This window comes from Delphinus delphis, chromosome 14 (assembly GCF_949987515.2).
Source record: "Delphinus delphis chromosome 14, mDelDel1.2, whole genome shotgun sequence".
NCBI classification, from domain to species: domain Eukaryota; kingdom Metazoa; phylum Chordata; class Mammalia; order Artiodactyla; family Delphinidae; genus Delphinus; species Delphinus delphis.
Genome location: NC_082696.1, coordinates 32112912 through 32136015, shown reverse-complemented (window position 1 = coordinate 32136015; position 23104 = coordinate 32112912). Strand labels below are relative to the sequence as shown.

The window sequence follows — 23104 nt, the reverse complement described above, 5'->3', positions numbered from 1 at the left end:
GGTTTATCCACCAGGGGGAAAATTATTCTGTCACTCTACTATCTATCAGGAAAAGCTGCCACTCCTACCTTAGAAAGTCAGGTTTGTTGCTGATCTTTATGTATTTAGTGAGGTAGGAGTCATAGAGAACTTCAGTATGAGTCTTAATTTATTTCATATTTTTACTGTTTCTTAGATTAATTCTTCCTCAGGCCTTTACAACCTATTTCCTGTTTTGAGGATTAAGTCTTAATGATAAAGGAAGAAAGAATATTGAAGCATCTAGTAAACTCCAACAGAAGATAGCTGTAATTCAAAGAAACACAGGGTTTTGTTTTGTTTTTTTCCTATTGACTATTTAAAATGTGGAATGTAGTGTAATAACCACCCTGGACCCTTCACTCGTCTTTATCTTCACAGTTCCAACATGTTGCCAGTCTTATTTCACCATTTTACCCCTTAATTAATTTGTAGCAACTTCCTCACCTTATATCACTTCATTTCACAATTTCAGCTTGTATCTCTAAAATACAAGGAAGACCTCCTCTCTTTAAAGTATGTATCATCATCATCCCTCAAAATAAAGCAATGGTATTTCTCTAATATCATCAAATAGTCAGTTGGTATTCATATTTCTCCTCCTGTCGAATCATCTTTTTTTTTTTTAAGATTTTTTGATGTGGACCATTTTAAAAAAAATTTTCTTTCTTTCTTTTTATTTTTGGCTGCGTCGGGTCTTCGTTGCTGCGCATGGGCTTTCTCTAGTTGCGGTAAGCGAGGGCTGCCCTTCGTTGCAGTGCGTGGGCTTCTCATTGCGGTGTCTTCTTCTGTTGTTGCAGAGCACAGGCTCTAGACGTGCGGGCTTCAGTAGTTGTGGCTCGCGGGCTCTAGAGCACAGGCTCAGTAGTTGTGGCACACGGGCTTAGTTGCTCTGTGGCATGTGGGATCTTCCTGGACCAGGGCTCGAACCCATGTCCCCTGCATTGGCAGGCGGATTCTTAACCACTGCGCCACCAGGGAAGCCCGATGTGGACCATTTTTTAAAGTCTTTATTGAATATGTTACAGTATTGCTTCTGTTTTATGTTTTGGGTTTTTGGCCCCGAGGCATGTGGGATCTTAGCTCCCCAAGCAGGGATCAAACCCACACACCCTGCATTGGAAGGCGAAGCCTTAACCACTGGACTGCCAGGGAAGTCCCTAATAATCTTTTTTTTTTTTAAATAATTTAAATCAGGGTTCAAGCAAGATCTATGAAATGCAGTATTGCGATTGGTTAATATGTCTCTTAATCTAAATTTCAAATTTCCTCTTTCATTTGTTTATTAGTTATTCCTTACAATTTTTTGTATGTGCCGAAAACAAGTTTTTAATCCTGTATAGCAGTGGCTTTCAGACTTTTTGGTCTCAAGTCTCTTTTATGCTCTAAAAAGTGAAAAACCCAAAGATCTATTGTTCGGTTATATGTATCAGTATTTACTGCCTTAGAAATAAAAGTATATTGGTTATTTATTATGACTTATAACATAGTAAACTAATTACCTTAGTATGTATAAGCACAATTTTTATGAACTATAATCACAGTTTCCAAAATTTAAAAGAAACGGTGAGAGAAGTAACACTGTTTTACATTTTTGAAAATCTCTTTAATGTCTGCTTAATAGAAGAGAGCTGGATTCTCATACCTGCTTCTCATTCAGTCTGTTGCAGTATTTTGTTTTGGTTGACGCATATGAAGAAAATCTGCTTCACACTGGTATGGGGTTGGAAAATGGAGGATTATTTTAAGTTTTTCATTTAATGATGGACACTCTTCTTTAATATTACACCAAAACTTGACATGTGGTAGTTTCTTAAAGGTTAGTTGCAGTGTGCAATTTGAAATCCTATCAGTGAGCTTTCTGTACGCTGTCACATTAAAATCCATCAGTCTGTGTTGCACTTTGAATGGATCCTTTGGCCATGCATAATTTTGTAACTGTAAGCATTGGTCATTTGGAAAAATCACTTCACTGAGTTATGTAGATCTTCCAAATGTTGACATATTTCATTATGAACTATTTTAAAAAATCATATTCATGAATATCACCACCCATCTCCTTAGAAAAGTCTATAGCTTTGGGGAAGCTGTCAGGCTCATGGTGGTGGATACAGGTTTTCCAAAATGCTGAAATTGTATCGTTAGTAACGAATGCTGTCAGTGTGACAGAATATTTTCCAAATATCCAAACTTGAATAAACATCGTTTTTTAAGTAAAAGTGGAATTCCATAAAAAAAAAAGCAGCTTGTTCAGCTTGCATCTCAAACAGTTCACAAGTGCTTTCCCTTGAGGCAGCCTTGGTATTTTGCCATGCCCGAGCACTTTGTGCATACTTCTGTTTCATCACACAGAATATTAAAAAGATATATATTCAAATATCGACGTAATAAAATTTATTATTTTACTTCATCACAGGTGGTTCTTAGTGAATCTGACATTTGTTTACTGTGAGTGCATGCTGCTGAAGAATAAAATGACTGCTACTGCAGCTGGGTACCACAGCTTCAGCAGTTTTATCCACTATTGCTTTGCACCATCAGTGTAAATATCAACATAGTGAAGAAGGCAAATAACGTGTTAATATTTTCATGAAAGTAATTTTGACTTCTTGGACCTTTTGGGAAGGTCTCAGGGTTCCCAGTACAATCCATGTTTTGCTTCTTATGTCTTTATGGTGTGATTTCACATGTTCCTTTGTCTCTGGTATTTCCTGTAAATAGACTTGATCACAACAGATTTGATTTAGTTTTTTCCTGGCAAGAATACTTCATAGATGGTGTTGGGTTGGTAGATATTCTTAGAAGGCATTGATGATCGTTGCTAGAGTCATTATTTTAATGGTTGCAAATGGCTATGTTTCAGTTCTATCATTCCTTCTCTATTTATTAGCAAGAATTTTTTTCTGAAAGGAAACTTCTTCTCACCAATGATTTGGTTACCCTGAGATACACTTTTTATCGATCTCATGCAATATGGGCAGGATAAGTCCTTGTTTATTTTTCCAAATAATAAGTTGGTTGGTTCCCTTGTATAATCAAAAGGTGATCAATGAGGTGTTCTTGGTTGGTTTGTTTGTTTTGAATATCGTTGTGAACTCATAATGATTTAAACTTATTTGATGTGTTTCAATTCACTGCAGCTAATATCCTTACTTTGGCCAACAGAAGCCTCTTCAAGTTTGCTTCTGAGTCCCTTTGGTATGACCTCTGCTGTCTTTGATAGCTTCCTTGCTTTTTTATTTGACAAGATGTTCCAGGCTCACCTTGCACATTTCCTGCCACTTCTGGGAAGGCCTGGGAGAAATGGTATTTAGAGACCACAATCTGAATACTAGGCTGTTAATTACTATTGATTGGTGGTTGTTTCTAGAGTTTGTCAGTGGGCAAAGCTAGAAAATATGCATATTTTTTAAACATAAAATGCATCATGAAATTATACAGATACTTCCATTCAGATTTAGGACCCATTGATCTTCGATCACTTGTCAGTGACACCAACATAATTATTTATTTGTTTTATCCCATACCACACAGACAGCAGTTTCAGAATAACAATACTACCTCCAATGGATATATGATTACGAAAAAGTTTGTTTTGAAAATGAAAATTAAGAGCATTATCACAGTGTAGCTAGCCAAATTGGTTATCTTAACATAGCCTAATTGTGTTTGCTGTACATTTTGAGACTGTTTTCCTGTTTCTCAGAACATCAACTTGGCAGATATTTCTACTGAGTTAAATAAATCAATTTCATGAAAGAATCAATCATACTGTATATTCATTGTATTGATAGAACAGACTTACCTGTCAAATTTAGTGTAGATGGCATTCAATAATGGACTGAATTTTCTTGTTTTTTTAAAGTCTAAATGGCCTCTTTTTCAACATTTTATACTGGATACTATCCTTTAGCCACATCTACTCTCTTTTGAATGTCTTGGGGTGGGGGGAACTCCTTAGAGGGTGAAGAATTCTATCCATATGTCATCATGATTTTTTGTTCTAAGTGAATATGCTATGAAACAGTGAATTCCTCTTCTAACAAAGCAAAAATTTACCACGGCACTTTTTGTTTAACCTAGAACTTTTATTTATATTTTCTCCTGTAATTTACCATGGATTGCACTAGGAAAAATATGTTTGAAGCAATTATTTCTAAATCTCTGGGTATGGGATATTATGATCAAGAAAATTATGTAATTAAGGGAAATTGAAGCAATGACCACTAAAATAAAAACTGATTTGTATGTAGAATATTTAAGTGATATGCCCTTTTTTCCTTTTCCAGGTTAAAAACAAATCATGACTGAATCTGCCTCTAGCACAAGTGGTCAAGAGTTTGATGTATTCAGTGTTATGGATTGGAAGGATGGAGTAGGTACATTACCAGGAAGTGATTTAAAGGTAAGCTGTCTTTATTACATAAAATTGTGTGTGTGTGTTTATTATTAAAATGAATTTGAGCACATATGTGAAATAAGGATTAAAAGCATTAAGCATAGTGGCTGTAGTTTTTATATGATGCTTGGTCCTCAGCATCTCAAGATGATAAACTGCTGGTGGTTTGGCAGAAGCCTTTGTCAACTGGAGTAGGGGACTTAGAAGTATTTCTGCAGTCTGTATGCATTTTGTAGAAATTCATGTATAGCTTCAAGGAAGATGGTTTCAGGTTTTAGTCTATCAGGATGGCCAATAAATGTAAAAGTGGTAGACTTAGAAGGTCTAGCTTTGTATATTTTTTGTAGTAATGGGCTTTGTAGCTTGAAGTGAAAAACCACACTCCCTGTGTCCTAGTTTTCTTATTTTAAAACTGGATAATGTTAGAATGTTGAATAAACAGGACTGTTCACCTCCCTTAAATTATTTATACTGTAAACTGTAAATATGGATTTTTGTGTAATCACTTGTTCAGAAGCTGGTCCTTCCTGTAAATGAGACTGCTTTTGTATAGCTGAGAACCCTCCTCAGAGAGCACTGCTTCAGTCTGCTCCTTTTCTAGGTGCTCAGCCTGCCCCTTTTCCCCAGCCCCCCAAAGCCACTCCAGGACCACATCTGCTGCACCCTGGGACAGGGTTGTGCAAGCACCCACCTGGAAAGTCAGCCACCCCACCTCTCATTTCTAATTTGCTTTTGCTCTGATCCTGTCTCTGGGACCTTGAACCTGTCCATGGCCCTTTAGACTTTGTGTTTGTACTTAGTCACTCAGGTGTTTGAACATCCGACCTCCCTAACTGGCCGTCTCTTGGCTTGCCTTGCTGATGCTTGGCGTTCTGGCCTGTTCTTGAATAGAAATTCCTGCCCCCTAATATTGACTTCTTGGAATCCAATCCCTTTTAGTGGCCACTTGACAAGTATCTGAGCCAAAACTGTTCTAGTCCATCCTCAGTGGTGAGATTTGGACAGTTCACCTCTTGTTGGAAAAATACTTAGATTTTAGTTGGTTTAGGTTTAATTAAGTGCAGTGTGCCAACACATCTATCTGAGTTTAGTTTAACAAAAATATTGCAGTGAGGTTTAGTGAAATATGGAAAGGAGATTCGGTTGTTAGTTTTAGTTCTATGTGACCTTGAACAAGTCAGTTAATCTCTTTGGGGCCAATTTCCTCTTTGGTAAAATAAGGAATTAAATGAATGCCAAGGGTTTTATCTTCTCTAACATTCTCCAAATGTTCATCTGGATTAGATATGATGGAAATAGAGTGCTGAAATTTTTGAGAAAGAAAAACTCTTCAAGATTCTGTTAGTGTCAGCCTAAATGAGCTTTGTTATTTAAATTCTAAGTTTCACAATCTTTATCTGTAAAATGGGGTTATAGGATCTATGTCATAAGCTGGTTATAAGGATTGAAAAACATATATGTAAAACACTTAACAAATTGTATCTTTTCTTGCTTTATGGTATATTATGTAAACTGCCTTTTTTTTTATTGCTTCAGTGTCTTATTTTTCTTGTACATTTTTATTCCTTCTGAATGGCTTATTTTTTTTCCCATGTAGGTGGATGATGAAATTTATAATTTTTATTCAGTTAGATTTTGACAATAGAGTGAAGTCTCCATCCCTAAGAAATTTAGATTGCCTAAAGGTTTTCTAAGCAATGGATTTTAGGAATTAACCTATTACTTTTATAAAGGTAATCAGATAATTAAGCCACTTAGTGGGTATTATCATCTGGGTTATTTGATTTGACTTTTAGACTCATCTAATTACTTGGGTAATTGCCATGTATCCAGTTCACTTTATCTGCTGTTGACAGATACCCTATTTAAAAAAATAATTAAAAAAAATTTTCTACTTTATAACCCTTTTTATCCGAGGAGATTCAAAGACTAGCCAGTTGATTATATTGCTTAGGATATCTGATTCATTTGCTCCTCGTATTACAATTTGAGCTGCCTAAGAGAACTGATTAAGCAATTGATTTTTCATAATTAAGTTATTGGAAAGAACTTTGAATAAATCATGCAGTTTACTCTCCCGCATCATGCTCTGCCTATTTGACACTGGAAGCTTCTCTTTTTTAATGGGCGAAGGCATGTGGCTTTCTTAGTGTGCGATCCCTAAGACAACCCAGCTGAGGTTAATTCAGCTAATACGTAGAAGTTGGTTTCTTATCATGGGAACAGGTTTTAATATGCTTCAGTTTATTGCCATTTTTTTTTTTATTGCCATTTTGAAAGAACTTTTCTCTGTAAAAGCCTCATGACTGCTGGCCAGTCAAGTGATATCGCTCTTCTGCTTAAAATCCTTTAGCAGTTTCCTGTATCCTTCGTGATAAAGTTCAAACCCCTTAAGTTTACCACAAGAATTTTTTGGTGGTCTAGCCCCTACTTTCCTCTCCAGCTGCATCTCATTTCACTCCTCTGTGCCACCCTGTTTCCAGCCCAGCCAACTAGCTCGCACCTTGGTCCCTTTTTACTGGTCCCTGTTGCTGGCATCCCCATTCCCCCCTTCACACTGGGCTAACCAACCCTTATATAAAACAGAGCACAAAATCTCCTTATTTGGGTGCAGTAGCAGAAAGAATAGAGAATTTATTCTCTGGTGGGCACTTAACCTATGTCTTTTAATTCTCTTATTTAACCCATTTGGGGGAGTTTCTGTCACTGTTGTCAGTTTACAGATGGGGAAACAGAGGCCCGGAGTGCTTAAGTCACTTGCTCAAGCAAGGTCAGACAGTGCGTTACTGGGAGAACTGGGTCTTAAAACCAGGCTTTTCTGATTTTAAAACTGATTTACTTACCACTACTATTCTACTAACAAGAGAAACGTTTTCATATCAAAAGAGATGAAAGGGAAATGTTACAGCAATTTAGAGGAGGTATTATGTTAGCTGGAGGGATCAGGAAGGCTTTGGAAGCAGATGTCATGTGAGGTTTAGGTGCCTGAAAATAGGTGGGAAACTGTGTGAAGACTTTTGGGGGCAGGGATGGGAGGAGGGAGAGAAAGGGGCATATAGAAGAGGGGCTAGCATCCGAAAGTATAGTGTTAGGGAAGAACAACAAGTGTCCACCGGACCTCTTGAAAATATTGTAGTCATTAGCAAGACATTTTTACTTAAACAAACTTTGTAAACTTTACCGTTGCCTAATTTGTTCCTTTAAAATGCAAATCTGTGTTTGTAGATTAATATCTCAGGGCCAGCTGTAAGAACAGGCAGGCGACTAAGTGGTAAGGCTTGTGGAAAGATGCATGGTAGGGCTTGCTGTCCCTAAGCGATTCTCTGCCTAAACTTCTTATGATTTCTGAAATTTATCTGCAGAGAATTATTCCTCTGGGTTATAAGGATTTAGTCTTCCGGAGTCCCTCAGTAAAATGTCAGTACACTCCTGAGAGTGATAGCATCTTATCTCAAAAGAATAGTTGCCACTTAACCAAGAGCAAGACCCAGCACCAGTGATGCAGAAACCCAACTGGAAAATTCACTGCGCTCTTATTGCAGGGTTTTGCCTTGTCTTGTTTGACGTTCAGAACAGTGTAGTTACTAAATATCTTTGTCCTTGAAACAGATTGCTAAGTAGAACTCCTATTTCAACACTGAAAGTAATGAAAACAGTAATCTCAGCAGTGTCTTTTAATGATCTGTTATTAAAGATAGGCACAAATAGGCTAAAGATCCTTTGCCTCTATAAGCAAAAATAAAGAGAATGAATCAAATAAAAGGTAGCTTAAGCCAAGACAAACAAACGAAACCTTTTCAACCCCTTATATACTTCAGGCGTAATTGTTTTCTGATTGACCTACATGTATCCACTAACAGAAGTTACAGTGTCAGCTGATATGCTTGATTTGCTTAATAAAGCCCTTTTGTAAAGTTTATAATTTTGACATTCTTGATTGTAGAATGGAGTCAGTTGCTCATTTTTTATAGTGCTTTTTAGATGTCTAGGTTAAAAGAACTAATAACTTTTAAAAAAGTGATTATATCTAGTTTCTATAGTTGCAGCACCATTCATAAAAGCATTACCAATTTCAGAATTTGAGTATTTTATTGGGGAAAAAAATGTTAGGAAATGTGTCAGCCTTTCTGGAATTTCATCAGTGGAACTCAGTAATGTTAGCAGCACCTAACTAACAGCCTATGCTGTCCAACATTTTTTACAGTAGGAATATTGTGGAAGACAAAAAAATTGAGATGTCAAAAAATTGATCCCTGTGTCTTTTTTGCATATGATAGGATACTTTAAAAACACTTTGAGGTTAATTTTTTATTATAAGTTACAGGTGTACACTATAGTGATTCACAGTTTTCAAAGGTTATACTCCATTTATAGTTAATATAAAATATTGGTTATATTACACATGTTGTACAATATATCCTTGTAGCTTATTTTATACCTAATAGTTTATACCTCTTAATGCCCTACCCCATGTTGCCCCTCCCCCCCCCCACTGGTAACCACTAGTTTGTTCTCTATATCTGTGAGTGTGGTTCTTTTTGTTATATTCACTGGTTTGTTGTATCAATATTTTTTAGATTCCACATATGAGTGATACCATATAGTATTTGTCTTTCTCTGTCTGATTTGTTTCACTTAGCATAATGCCCTCCAATTCCATCCATGTTGCTGCAAATGGCAAAATTTCATTCTTTTTTATGGCTGAGTAGTATTCCATTGTGTGTGTGTGTGTGTGTGTGTGTGTGTGTGTGTTATATATATAATATATAGTATGTGATATACATATCTCTCTCACATCTTCTATATCCATTCATCTGTTGATGGACACTAGGTTGCTCACATATCTTGGCAATTGTAAATAATGCTGCTATGATCATTGGGTTGCATGCATCTTTTCAAATTAGTGTTTTTGGGTTTTTGGATATATTCCCAGGAGTGGAATTATTGGGTCATATGGTAGTTCTATTTTTAGTTTTTCGAGAAACCTCCACACTGTTCTCCACAGTGGGTGCGCCAATTTACATTCCCATCAACAGTGTAGGAGGGTTCCCTTTTCTCCACATCTTTGCCAACATTTGTTACTTGTATCCTTTTTCATGATGGCCATTCTGACAGGTGTGAGGTGATATCTCATTGGGGTTTTGATTTGCATTTCCCTGATGATTAGTGATGTTGAGCATCTTTTCATGTGTCTGTTGGCCATTTGTATGTCTTTTTTGGAAAAATGTCTATTCAGTTCTTCCGCCCATTTTTTAATTGGGCTGCTTGTTTTTTGGTGTTGAGTTGTATGAGCTGTTTATATATGTTGGATATTAACCCCTCATTGGTCATATCATTTGCAAATATTTCCTCCCATTCTGTAGGTTATCTTTTCCTTTTGTTGATGATTACCTTTGTTGTGCAAAAGCTTTTACGTTTAAATAGGTCCCCCCTTTTTTGGCCTTTATTTCCTTTGTTTTAGGAGATAGACCCCCCAAACTATTGCTATAATTTATGTCAAAGAGTGTTCTATGTTTTCCTCTCGAAGTTTTATGGTATCCAGTCTTACATTTAGGTCTTTAATCCATTTTGAGTTTATTTTTATATATAGTGTTAGAGAATGTTCTGATTTTTGAAATAAAGTAACTTTGGTTAGAGTAGATTTTTAAATATTTTTCAGGGTTATAGGATGCCTTTGAGAATATGATAAAACTTATAAACTCTATCCCCAGATAAATATATATGTGCCCTTGGGCTTCCCTGGTGACGCAGTGGTTGAGAGTCTGCCTGCCGATGCAGGGGACACGGGTTCGTGCCCCGGTCCAGGAAGATCCCACATTGCCGCAGAGCGGCTGGGCCCGTGAGCCATGGCCGCTGAGCCTGCGCGTCCGGAGCCTGTGCTCCGCAATGGGAGAGGCCACAACAGTGAGAGGCCTGCGTACCGCCAAAAAAAAAAAAAAAAAAAAAATATATATATATATATATATATATGCCCTTAACCATAATTTTGCATATATTTCCTGAGATTTATCAACCCCTTAAGTCCGTCCATGGGTCCCTGGCTTACGGGAGTTAACTGTTTCCCTAAGTGCACTGCATCTTTACTTTGTGCTTAGACTGTAGGTCAGTTACTGGCAATAACTATCACGAGAGGGAAAAGATAACTGGAATTAAGTGTTGTGATGTGGGAATATTACCTTTTAACTTTGAAAGTATTGGAACCTAAAACTCCCAGGTGTCATAGGTCTGAATTTTGATTTGAAGATTCCACTCAGCTGTGTTCTCTTTCTCAGTGTTTGAAATGCCAAGGTATAGTTTAGCAGCAATTTGGAAATTTAAGCCACAGGACACTTTCTGTGTAATGTAAATGTTTTGTGCTATTTCCCACATTTTGTATTTGTCAAAAAAGTTTAAATTAGCATCAGCATATAATAAAAGTAAACTTACTTACCTGGGCTGATGCCAGTTTTTAAAAATTTTTCATTCAGAATTGATTTTCTGCCATAGTTTTTAACATCATCAATTAATAATCATGATGGCTTGGCTTTTCTACTCTTGCCCAGTAGATGGTACTGTCAGCTTTATTTTGAAATATTCTGGTTTCAGAGTTGGTCATTTAAAATTTTATTTTTTTTCAAAAAGTAAAGTTATTTTTAGCTCTTTCCCTTCCAATTGACTTTTTACCACCTCCTAAACAGACATTTTTAGGTGAACCCACTAGGTTTAGTATATACATGTTACCTGGGAACTTGTATCTGGAATATGAAATAGGGAGAAAACATTTTCACCTTCCGTAAGTATGTCACTTGTTCAGTCTAGAAAGCTTTTAATAATTGTAGACTATGTGCAGAAAATTGTTTAAGGTGCTATTTTCACCTGGTGGAAAGAATAATTAGTTGTAAATTTTGCTTATGATGTTTCTGACTTGTAGTCTGAATCTAGTTTGGTAAAATAAATCATTCTGTTGGCATGTTGACCAAATAGATTTTTAGATTGGGAAGTGGAAGGCCTTATTTAAATACTTCATATTTGCATGCTCATCTATATTTCTGTGAGAGATCTAAAAACTTTAAGCCGAAAGTTTTATAATCCTTTTGAATTTTGAACTTTCTGGGCTCTTCATCCCCTGTCAAGATTAGTGGATCCCTAATGTCATTCTGTTTTATGGAAAAACAGAAGGAATACAGAATAACTTTGACCTTCATGAAAGTGAGAGTAAACCTAGCTGTTTCAAAGAGAATGGGGCCCCTGCACACAGGTAGTGGTTAAAAGTCTTCAACACGTAAACTGTATGTCCAGGAGATTGCAGAAGAACACTTGGTTTGAGGCTCTCCATGAGGTGAGAGGAAATTTTCAATATTTGGGGTCAAAAATGCCCATGAAATCAAGATGCCCTTACTTTTTAGTGATAAAATTGGCCTGAAGCTAGTAAGCTTGTTCACATCTCATAGATATTACCAGTGGTTTAGTTTAGGAGGACTAGAAGTGAATGAATATAACAGAGAATTCTGAAGAGCGGTGAAAGAAAGAGGAGGTATAGGGCCGGGGGTCCCATGACTCATGCTTAGCCTTCCTTCCTCATATCTTGGAATATGGGGATAGGGACATGCAAGTCACAGTTTCTAGAATGATGATATTCCTGCTCTTTGAACTAGGTGAACTTGGGTGAGACAAGTTGATTGCTGGGAAAACAGTAATTCTCCTTTTACTAACTTTGATCATCAAATAAGCAGTAATATGAAACAAGAAAAACAGTCTTAGCAAAAAAAAAAAAAAAAAAACAGTGTTTGAAATTATAAGCCATATAAGTGAGCTGGCAACTCCATAGGACAGTGCAGGGGTGGTTGTTTGTATCCTTAAGAAGTTCTTTGTTGCATTGTTCTGTTCCCCCTTCCTGAAATTCCAAAATTGGTAAATGCAAAGGGCTTAATAGTGGTAGTGGGCTTTTCTGGATATAATTGTTGAAATTAACTTTATAAAAACGTAGTTCATTTGCTTAAAGACTACATGTGCCAGCCATTAAATGTTGACTTTTCTGAGCACTTTTGTAAATTTTGCCTCTTTCTACTGTTATCACTAGTTCCGTGTAAATGAGTTTGGCGCCTTGGAAGTTATTACAGATGAGAGTGAGATGGAAAATGTTAAAAAAGCAACAGCTACCACAACTTGGATGGTACCAACTGCTCAAGAAGGTAAGAACAGGTCATCTGCATTGTCCTTTCTTTTTTTTTTTTTGAAGAGTTTTAATGTAAGAATATCTAAGGTTTTATAATAGGCTGGAACTTTGAAAATCCTGGGTGATCTTTGTGTCACATATTCTTAGGTAAATTTCTATGACGAAACTAATATGGAACCAGCTTTTATATTTTAAAATAACTATAAAGTGTCTTCTTTCTTTATGCCAGATCTGTCGTAGCATTAGGTTAATTGGAAATTATCAAGTAAATCCATGTTGTGATAGCCTACCCAGGTGATTTAGCCAAAAGCCTGCCACTTTTTTCTCATCTACTCCGATGGTTGTAACTAACACCTAGATGCTGATGACTCCTAAATCTATATCTCCAGCCCCGACCTCTCCCCCGAGCTCCAGGCCCGTATTTCCACCTGCCTACTGGACATCTCCACCTGGATGTCCCACAGGTACCTCAAACTCCACATGTCTGAAATGCGATTCATTTTCTATTTCTTTCTCCCCTCCCCCCAACCTGCTTTTTCTTCTGTAGCCCGTAATATCAATTGATGGTAGCACCATCCACCCAGTGGACAAGCGAGAAGTCTAGGAGTCATCCTGAATTTGTTCTCTCCCAGCCCCATAGCCTGTTACCTAATCCTCTTGGTGTTTATTTCCTAAATACATCTCAGATCTGGCCTTTTCTACCTATCATCACTGCCACTGCCTTAGTTGAGGGCCTAATCACCTCTCACCTGAATTACTGCAGACGGGCTCCTAAAGAATCACTCTGCTTCTGATTTCCCCCAATTTACCCCGCACACCGAAGTCAGAGGACCTTGTGTAGATTGCTTATCTGACACTTCACCAACTTCTTATTGTCTCTTTAGCAAAACAGACAAAGATCCGGGTGACCCGCACCCACCTGCTTGCTTTGTGTCTTTGCTCTCTGTTCTGTTCTTTGTATGCTGTGTTCTGACAGGGCCAGCAGCACTGAATGACATAAAATTCTCCCAACGTATCATGCGGTTTCATACTTTCTTGCCTTTTGTGCTCATGCTGTTTCTTCTGGCTGGGATGCTGTTTCTCTCTTTGTCCAGTTGGTAAATTCCTCTTTGGCCTTCAAAACCCTGTTGAGGCTTTATATCAGAAAATCTTTCCTTGACCTCCCCCCGGGAAGGATGAGTCACTTCTTCCTCTGTACTACTTCTGGAACTTGTTCATGCTTCAATTATTGCATGTGTCACATTTTATTATAAATATTGGTTTTCTTGTCTGTCTTCTCTTCTAGACTGTGAGCTCTCTTGGGCAAGGTCTATACTGTCATCAGTGTCTAGCGTAAATTGGTGCCTAATAAATGTTTGCTGAATGAATGATTAGCCTAACGATTCAAGCAAAAGGAAATGTGAGCTCCTAGACAATATGGATAATTATGATTTAGGAGATCTTCTGCATTAAAAGTAAAATAGAAAGATGTTGATTCAGCCCATTAAGTAAAAGAGTCACTCATCAAAAACACGATAGAACATAGATAACCCTTTTAAAATTTTGTCAGAAAGATACAGCTGTATAGGAGTCTATGGATGGTTGGTTTCATCTTCCGAATTTAGTGACTAATGAAATTTTCTTCATTTTACTTTGAACTCTGTAGAAAAGGCCTTGGACAAGCTTTTGTCTACCTGTTCTGAAGAATTTTTTTGTGTGTTATGTAAATAATTTGAGTGATTCCTGTCAAGCCCATCCTCTTCTCCCTCCCAAGCGCTGTGTGGTTTGATCATGCATTCATTCATTCAACAAACATTATTCTTTTATTGTGTTGCTAACAAAATTATTAGAAGAAAAAGTCTAAATGTGTTTTGCAATGATTTCTGTCATGGTTTTAACTTTTTTTTCTTCTTTTCGTCTTCTAGTCTTTTCCGAGAAGACTGGGATGCCTTTCAGGTTGAAGGATCCAGTGAAAGTAGAAGGGCTTCAATTCTGTGAGAACTGTTGTCAGTATGGCAACGTAGATGAGTGTCTTTCTGGAGGAAACTATTGCAGCCAGAATTGTGCTCGGCATATCAAAGACAAGTAGGTTTTTGCCCCCATTCCATCTATAATATGAGTTTTAGAGTCCAAGGTCCTGGTGCTTGGGAATACAGAGGTTTTGTGCTCTCTGATGTCTGTCATCCAAAAATATCTTTTTTCCCCCAGAGACTTTCCCTTTGGAGACACTTGGACCCTGATCCCACTACTGGACTGGTGTCTTTGGTCATGTCTGAACTGAGTTGTGCTGTTCACGTCCTAGCTGCAATACAACCTCTGCCTCTTTCTTTATAGCCTTTTGTTTACATTAATTTTATCGCTCCCCAGCCAAGAGTATTTAGATTTCTTTGGGCTACATACACATTTTAATGATACTCATGTTTGTGGAAACACACTTTTGTTTATATTTTGGGAGGTCTTAGGTAATTCAACTAAAACTCCACAAATGGACTGAAGCTTCCCCTGACTGAGAATCCGCTGAATGGCCATAGTGAGTAGTGTGGTAGTTGTGTTACTGCTGACCTCAGGATGGACTGAGGATTCCGAGTCAGGGCCGTCAGCTGTGACTGACGGTGGTGTGACTGCCATTGGGAACTGTCTGACGAGGTCAGCTCATCACCAACAAGGTGTATTTCCTGTGCATACTCGTATACTACAAGTAAATGACTTGGCATTTTATGTTTGAGTGGAGTTTCCCATGTGTTTCAGTCAGAACAGGCTGGAGAATTGTCTGTTTTCGTTAGCCACCTGATGTTTTACAAAGTTACACTTGGCCTTTTTCAGTTGGACTTGGCATTCTTAATAATTGCTAGATCCTTGCTTTAATTGCCCCTGAAGACTAGAATATCTCTAAATAATCGATTCTTTCATTAGTATGGATGGCAGCTGTGGAAGACAAATAATTTTAAACTTGTTAGAACCTGTTTCACCTGTAGTGCTGGTGCCCTTTTAAAATTATATCACTAATTACATAATTATAATAATTATATAAATTAATACGTAAGCTGATTTCCACTTTCTGTCTTGACAGTGTTATACATGAGGGTGGTTTGAAGTGTCTCTTATCTATGATATGTACACCATTCTCCTGGTGGTTAAATATTTTTTTAATGAGTTTTGCGTTGCTAATCAGCATGCAGATATTTGATGGGTATTGTCTCCTGTCACTTTTTTGGGTTTATAAATTCAGCAGAGATCAGAAGGAAGAAAGGGACGTGGGAGAAGACAATGAGGAGGAAGATCCTAAGTGTAGTCGGAAGAAGAAGCCCAAGTTATCTCTGAAAGCGGACTCCAAGGAGGAGGAAGAGCGAGATGAGGAGACGGTTAGTACCCACAGGGCCGCGCCTTCGCGGGTAGCACCGCGGCCCAAGGCACCGGCTCTGGAGCCAGTTACCCGAGTTCACATGTTGGTTCCGTGACCTTGTTTTACCATCAGGAGGTTACCCACCTACCCTCTCTATGTCACTGTCCTCATCTCAAGGTGGGAGTTATAAATAGTAGTACCCCTTCCTCAGGGTGAAGAAGTAGGATGTTCTGGAATTTACTGCTGCAGTGAGAGAGGCACCAGGAGAACCTTCAGTTGCGCGAATGAATTTTAGATTCCTCTTGACAGCAAAATGCCAATCCCATTTTGGTAAATTGCAGACAGATCTCATAAAACGATGTGGGTAGGTATAAAATGGCAGATGAATGTCAGGTATATTTAGCTAAAACTAATTCACAATATGCTAATTAAAACATAAACATCCCCTCTCTAAAATATTTATTAGTAACTCTATATGAAAAGAGAGCTTTGAGGTCTCAAAGCATTTTCCTTAAGATCAATATTGAGCAACGATGATTGGCTAGTCACTGTTTTAGGAGTTGGGAATGCAGGGATGAATAAGACAGCAGGAAGACAGGGTTTCTTTTCTCAGGGACATTACATTTTTGTTAAGGGGACATAAAATTAACAAAATAAACAAGGGCAGTATCAACCTGTGCTGAGCGCTATGCCGAGAATTACAATAGGGCATTAAGATGATCTGACTGCTTTAAGTTGGGTTATCAGGGAGGCCTCCTAGGGAGGGTGGCTTGGACAGTGTGATCTGAATGATAAGAAGGAGCCTGATGTAAAGTTGGGAGTGAGAAGCCCCGTGGGGCAGTGGAATTGCTAGGGAAAAGACCATAAGGTAAGAATCCGTGTAGCATGTTTTGTTTAAGGAAATAAAGAAGACAAGGTAGTTGAGCCTTGAGGGCTAGGGGAGAATGGAGTAAGAGGAGGCTGAAGAGTTCTGTGTGGTCCAGGGCTTTATGGTAAACCAGAGTAATGGGTTTGCACTTTATGCTGAGTATGATAGGAAGCCATTGGAAAGTTGAAGGCAGGGGAATACTTTGATACGATTAATGTTTTAAAATGATCACTGTAGCTTTGACATGTGAGAGCAAGAGTAGAATCAGGGAAACCAGTCAGGAGTTTATTGCAGTGACTAAATAAGAGGGCTGTTTAAGACAGAAGTCGGCGGATTTGAGATAGATGCTAAAGGTAGGGTTGTCGGGGTGTATGAGGGAAAGAGAGGAATCAGAGATAACCCTTAGCTTTTGGGCTTGAACTACGGACTGGCTAATCATGCCATTACTTGAGACTGGGAAGGCCAGAGTGGAGTATAGCGTCTAGAGTCCTTTGGCCGTCGTGAGTTTGAGATTCTTATTAGACATCCAAGCGAAGATCCCAAGTAGGCATCTGGATACATGACTGTGGAGCCAGGGAAGAGGTCAGGGCTGGAGATATGGATGAGGGATGTTCGGCAGACAGACGATCTTTAAAACCTAGGGAGAATGATTAGATAAAGAAGAGAAGGGGATTAGGTTGCAGGAGATGTCAGCAGGGGGACTGCGAAAGAGGGGCCAGTGAGGTGTGAGGGAAGCCAGAACAGAGTGGTCCAGGAGCTGAAAGAAGAAAGTGTTTCAAGGAGGTGGGAGCTGTCTCTGTACTATAACAGAGTGTAATTCTTGGAAATGTTCTTATTTTGTAAGGACCTCAGGCCAAAAGCAACACAGTTCTCAAGTGACCTATATTCTTACTTTCTTTTAAAAGTTATGAAGTGAAATTGAAGAAGAGTCCAAAAAAAAAATAATGCTTTCTGACAGCTCTCTAACTTTTCATCGGTGCCAATTTCATGAACTTTTTAAAATCATAAACTTTTCTTCCTTATTGTAGGAAAACAGACAAGATGGAAGAATCCTGAGGGGTTCGCAGAGAGCCCGAAGGAAAAGGCGAGGTGATTCGGCTGTATTAAAGCAGGGTGAGTTGATGAAAGGAAGGTTTTATTTGTAACTTTATGAAGCTGAAAATATTTCACACAGGTACACATTTTAGTCTTAATTGTAATGCACACTATGGCAGTTAAAGGATCGTTTGGGGGTTCTCTTTGATTAAATTGTGTCAATAAAAATTAGAGTTTAGAAGAAGTAGATAAGGGGGAAAAGTGGAAATTAGCAACTTTTGAGTAGTGTCAGGGCAAACTTGAGACCACTTTCCATTATTTATTTTTCCATCCAGTAGATATCTTTCACTTACGCACTTTGACTAAAACCTCTGTTCTTATTCATTTCCTAAGGTTGTAGATTTTTAAAGTTTCCTCTCAACCATGACCTCCTGACGTGGTACCTTTTTTTTTTCTTTGTTCCTCAAGGAACACTTTATTCTCATGAGGAATCTAGTCCTTTATGCTCATGAGGCCCTGCCCTTCAGTACTTGGTGGATGAACTCGCTGCCTTATTCATCGTGGACCTTGGGTCATCTCCATAGAAGCCTCCGTGTGCCCCACTAGGCTGTATCCAAAGGAAGGACCTGCCACATCTGCCTGGCCGGTCCTCCACGTTAGGTCACTGTACTTTGCACAGTCCAGTTCTGACCTGCCAGTCACATTGTCCCTGCAGATCAAGGCCTGAACCCAGCGCTCCTCTTCAGGGTTTGGCTGCGTTCCTTGCTCATTCTGCTCTTAATTCCTCAAAAAGAGTTTGAGATATTTCTACCTGCGTCAAGCACACAGCCTAACTTTTACATTTGGGGGCAGATGACCTTCTATCTTATGTCACTGAAATTAAAGGGAGTAAATTCTCAGTTACTCTGCACTCTGCCTCAAAAGTGTCTTTATCCTGACTCTCCCTTCCCCTTCATTTCTACTCTCAGGGCTCTGGCCCTTCTGTGACCTTGTTCCTTCAGTCATTTCCCCCTCTTAGGTGTTCCTTTTTTTTTTCCTCTTCATGAGCTTCATCATTGCCTGTTGCAATCTCATCCCCAAAATACCATTCCCCCAATTTTAATACCCATCAAGCTGTTATACCCTTCCTTTCATTTTCATTTTTTGTCAAATTAATCCCAAATAAATTTGATATTAGCCAACTCCGTATGTTTATCATTTATGTATTCTTTTGCTACTTCAATTTGGCCTTTGGCACCTTGATTCCCCCCTCCCCTTTTTTTTTTTTTAATCTTGGAGAAAGATTAACAGTCAGTCCCTAACCACTCAGTGCACTGACCTTTTCTCAGTCCTCAACTTCCTGATTGCTTAGGAAAAAGAAATTTGAGCATCCTGCTTCTAGAAGAAGCTCTTACTTGCTATAGCTTCCATGGTACTATTCTTTCTTGGCTTCCTACTACATCTTCTTCATTAACCTTAAGTTCTTCTGCTTCTTTTCTCTACACTCATACCTGGATATACACACAGTTCACTTGTTAGCTCTCATTTCTTTGGAAGAGGAGCCAGGAAAAGAGATTGAGAAATACCAGCCATGAAAGTAAGAGAAGAGCCAGGCCTGGGGATAGTTAGGGAAGTGAAAGTTCATAGCGTACCACTCTGATTTCTTAGATTTGGAAATTCTGTCATTTTGGTTTCATTCGCTTTTCAGGTTTGCCTCCTAAAGGAAAGAAAGCTTGGTGCTGGGCGTCCTACCTGGAAGAGGAAAAAGCTGTGGCAGTGCCAGCAAAGCTGTTCAAGGAGGTACAGGCCCTTCTAGAAACACTGTCCATAACGCTTCCCTGGAATTGGTACTGCCGTTTCTACTGTCTGTTTAGGAAACGTGACTTGGGATAATTTCTCAAACATATTATTTTTCATATGTGGAGGGGTGCCTCCGAGGGCAGCTAGCATTTATACGCACACCTTCCCCAGTGCCACGTGCGTGAGCACACCTCATGCACGCACACGCGCGTGCGCGTGCTCTTTCTTCTCAATATTTACCAGGCTTTCTCACTGATTTTAAAAGGGATGTTTCTACTACTACTGAAAAACTAGTAGATGAAGAAGAACTAGCGTAAAATTTCATGTCAACATCGTGTCTTTGGGAGAATAAAAATGAGTTACTGTGGTTTACGTAACATCACAACAAAACATTGAAAGAGGGGTTACTGTATAACTATGGAAAAATATTTTATCATGAGTGAGTTAAAATCAATAAAAGTAGTTCTGAGTGGGAACTGCTGTCTCTGGGCTAGACCACGGGTCAGTAAACTTTTTCCATAAAGGACAATAGAAAATATTGTAGGCTTTATGGGGTATGTGGTCTCAGATGTAACAACTCAACTCTGTTCTTGTAATGAAAGTAGCTAGAGACAATACATAAATGAGTGAACATGGCTGTATTCCAATAAAATTTTATTTACAAAAACAGGTGGTGGGCTGGATTTGTCCCTTAGACTGTAGTTTGCTGACCCTTGGTTTAAATGATTTAATTATATAGAATCATGGTATGTAATAAATCTGCCATCAATACTTTGTTATATATATGTATGAACACAGAGTTTTTAAGAAGTGGTGAGTATTCAATAAAATTTTTTTTAAAAGTGGTGAATAGTAAATGTTGGGATGATTACATCTACATTAAAATATTTAATATGTAATAGTAATTGCATATGACTTGTTCTGTATAATTATTTTCTGCAACTTTGGTCCTTTGCAGAATAGACTTTTTTATAATTTATTTAAAAAAGCTTAAATACAGCTAATTACTTGAATCAGTAATACATTCATGTGATTAAAACACGAAGGCGCTATAAGAAAATTGTATGCACATATAAGCAATATATAGACACAAATCCTCCCCTCCCTGTCTTTAACCAAATGATAACATATGTCACATACTGTTTTGGACTTTGCTTTTTGTCTACCTTAGCTTGGAGATTATTCCATCTCAGTTCATCTAACCACTTCATCAGTCTTTTATACTGATGCATCGTATTCCATCTTATGTTTGTTCCATAATAATGTAAGCTGATCACTATGGATTGACATATATGTCATATATGTATGTCATATATATTACATGAGTATGACACACATATATGTGTCAGTCGGTAGGGACCACCTTAAATTATCATGGAACAGATATAAGACGAAATGCTATCTGTATGTATGGACTATATAATATATATACATGAGTCTTTTGGTAAGTAAATGCCTTGGTGAATAACCTCGTACACCTCTCCTTTAGCACATACGTGGCTATCTCTGTTGGATAATTCCCCAGGATTAGAATTGCTGAGTCAAAGAGAATGTTCTTTTTTATGGATATCATGAGATTGCTAGAGGTCGTACAAGTTTATGTCCCTGTTAGCGATGTATGTGTGCATCTCCTTCCCTAGAGCCTTGCCAAAGCACTGCAACCAAACTTTTTGCTCTTTATCAGTCTGACGGGTGAAGTATATTTTACTGTAATTTTACTTTGTATGACTCTTATGGGGGAGATTCAGCATCTTTTTAAGTCGATAAGACATGTAAATTTCCTCTTCTGTCACCTGTTTATAGTCTTTGTGCATTTTTCCATGAGATGACCCAGTGATCCTTTTCTTCTGGATTTTTAGGAGTTGTTTATGTATTTGGTTATATAGTCTTTATTGAAGAAAGGTGATCACTCACTGAAACTGCTGTCATTTTGCATTTTAGTATCAATCTTTTCCATATAACAAAAATGGGTTTAAAGTTGGCATGAAATTAGAAGGCGTGGACCCTGAGCATCAGTCCGTGTACTGCGTCCTCACTGTGGCTGAGGTAAGCTTTGCCTCATCTTTATTTTTAAAACAAAATAGTGATTATAGGGATTTAATAATGGGAAAAGGTGCCATTTGTTGAGTGCTTACTTTATGCCAGGCGCGGTGCTTAGCGTTTTGTAAACATTACCTCATTTAATCTTTGCAAGAACCCCTTCTCATCCCTGTTCTATAGATGAAGGAACTGAGGCTCAGAGAGGTTAAGTGAGGTATACAAGGCCACACAGCTTCAAAGTCGTAGAACCAGGATTTGACCCCTGGTCTGTCTGACGCCATAGGCTTTACCATACCATGTTCCTTAACATAAGGAACAGACCAACGGATATTTATATTAATTTCAGTATTTCAAGGTATCTCTTTGAAATTTTTCACGAAAAGATGTCCAAGTCAATTAGATATATCTTAGTCCAATATATTACTGAAAGCTCTTAGAATTTTTTTTTCCTTTATGTGCTTCCCTCCTTGTTCTCTTCCTTGAGTCAGGGGTATGTATCTTTTAAAATTTTCCTCAAAGAATAAGACCATCACGTGTATTAGTTTTAGTTATCATAGTTTTCCTGCAGTGACTTAGTGGATTTGTAAGAAGTTTGGCTCCTACACAACACAGTCTCATCTGATAGCTGGATGATGACAGTCACCATAAATAATAACATACCGTTACACAGTGTGTACCATGGGACAGATGCTGAGCTGAGTGCTTTCCATGTATTAGCTTATATGGTTCTCAGAACAATTGAGATTTATGAAAACATTCAGTAAGTATAGACTACTTTTAAGAAGTTGGCTGTAAAAGACAAGGGAGACTTTTTAAGGGAGGGGTGTGTGTGTGTGTGTGTGTGTGTGTGTGTGTGTGTGTGTGTTTCAGCACTTGGTTTTCAAGGAAATTTATTTTAGTTTGTCTAGTTTTTTTTTTTATCATTACAGTAATGTTTGCTCATCCTGGAAATGTCAGCTGGTGTAAGAGTATATATAATTAAAAAACAGAAGTTCTGTGTCCACCCTGTTTTCCTCATTCTGTATTCCAAAGATAACGACACTTATGAGTTCATGGTGTTCCTTCCAGATGTTTTCTCTGCATGTAAAAATATGTATAAATATATTTTTCTCTTTTTTACATGTAAGTGATATACATAATATTATGCAACTTGCTTTTGTGACACTGTATCTTATATATTATATTATACATATATAATATTTTTAACCAGTGAGTAGTATTCCAGTTCACGAATTGCTGCAGTTTACTTAATTGTTCTCATATTGATGAACAACTGAGTGGTCTTCACTTTCTCATTATTACAAACAGTGCCTCTGTGAGCATCCTTTTATATTTCGGTGTTTTTTGTTGGCTTTTTTTTTATTTGTTTTGTTTTGTTTTTTGCATAGTGAGTATGTCTGTAGGAGCCATCCCTAGAATTACCAGGTTGATAGTTAAGGATGTTTAAATTTTGATGCATATTGCTATTTTGTGCTCCAAAAAAGTTTA

At 37.9% G+C, this 23104-nt stretch overlaps 1 protein-coding gene across 7 annotated transcripts in view; it reads left to right on the top strand.

Moving 5' to 3' along the window:
* The window catches only part of L3MBTL3 (L3MBTL histone methyl-lysine binding protein 3), a 117759-nt gene that overhangs the window by 17298 nt on the left and 77357 nt on the right, over positions 1-23104 (top strand). For 4 of the 7 annotated variants that reach the window (XM_060029973.1, XM_060029974.1, XM_060029972.1 and 1 more), the window contains 8 exons: positions 4308-4423; positions 12477-12588; positions 12962-13036; positions 14477-14636; positions 15781-15913; positions 17791-17875; positions 19485-19576; positions 21518-21622. In XM_060029973.1, coding sequence (XP_059885956.1) covers positions 4322-4423; positions 12477-12588; positions 12962-13036; positions 14477-14636; positions 15781-15913; positions 17791-17875; positions 19485-19576; positions 21518-21622 — 864 coding nt within the window. In that variant the 5' untranslated portion in view covers positions 4308-4321. The remainder of the gene's footprint in view (positions 1-4307; positions 4424-12476; positions 12589-12961; positions 13037-14476; positions 14637-15780; positions 15914-17790; positions 17876-19484; positions 19577-21517; positions 21623-23104) is intronic. The other 3 variants (XM_060029976.1, XM_060029978.1, XM_060029977.1) reach the window with 3 other exon arrangements.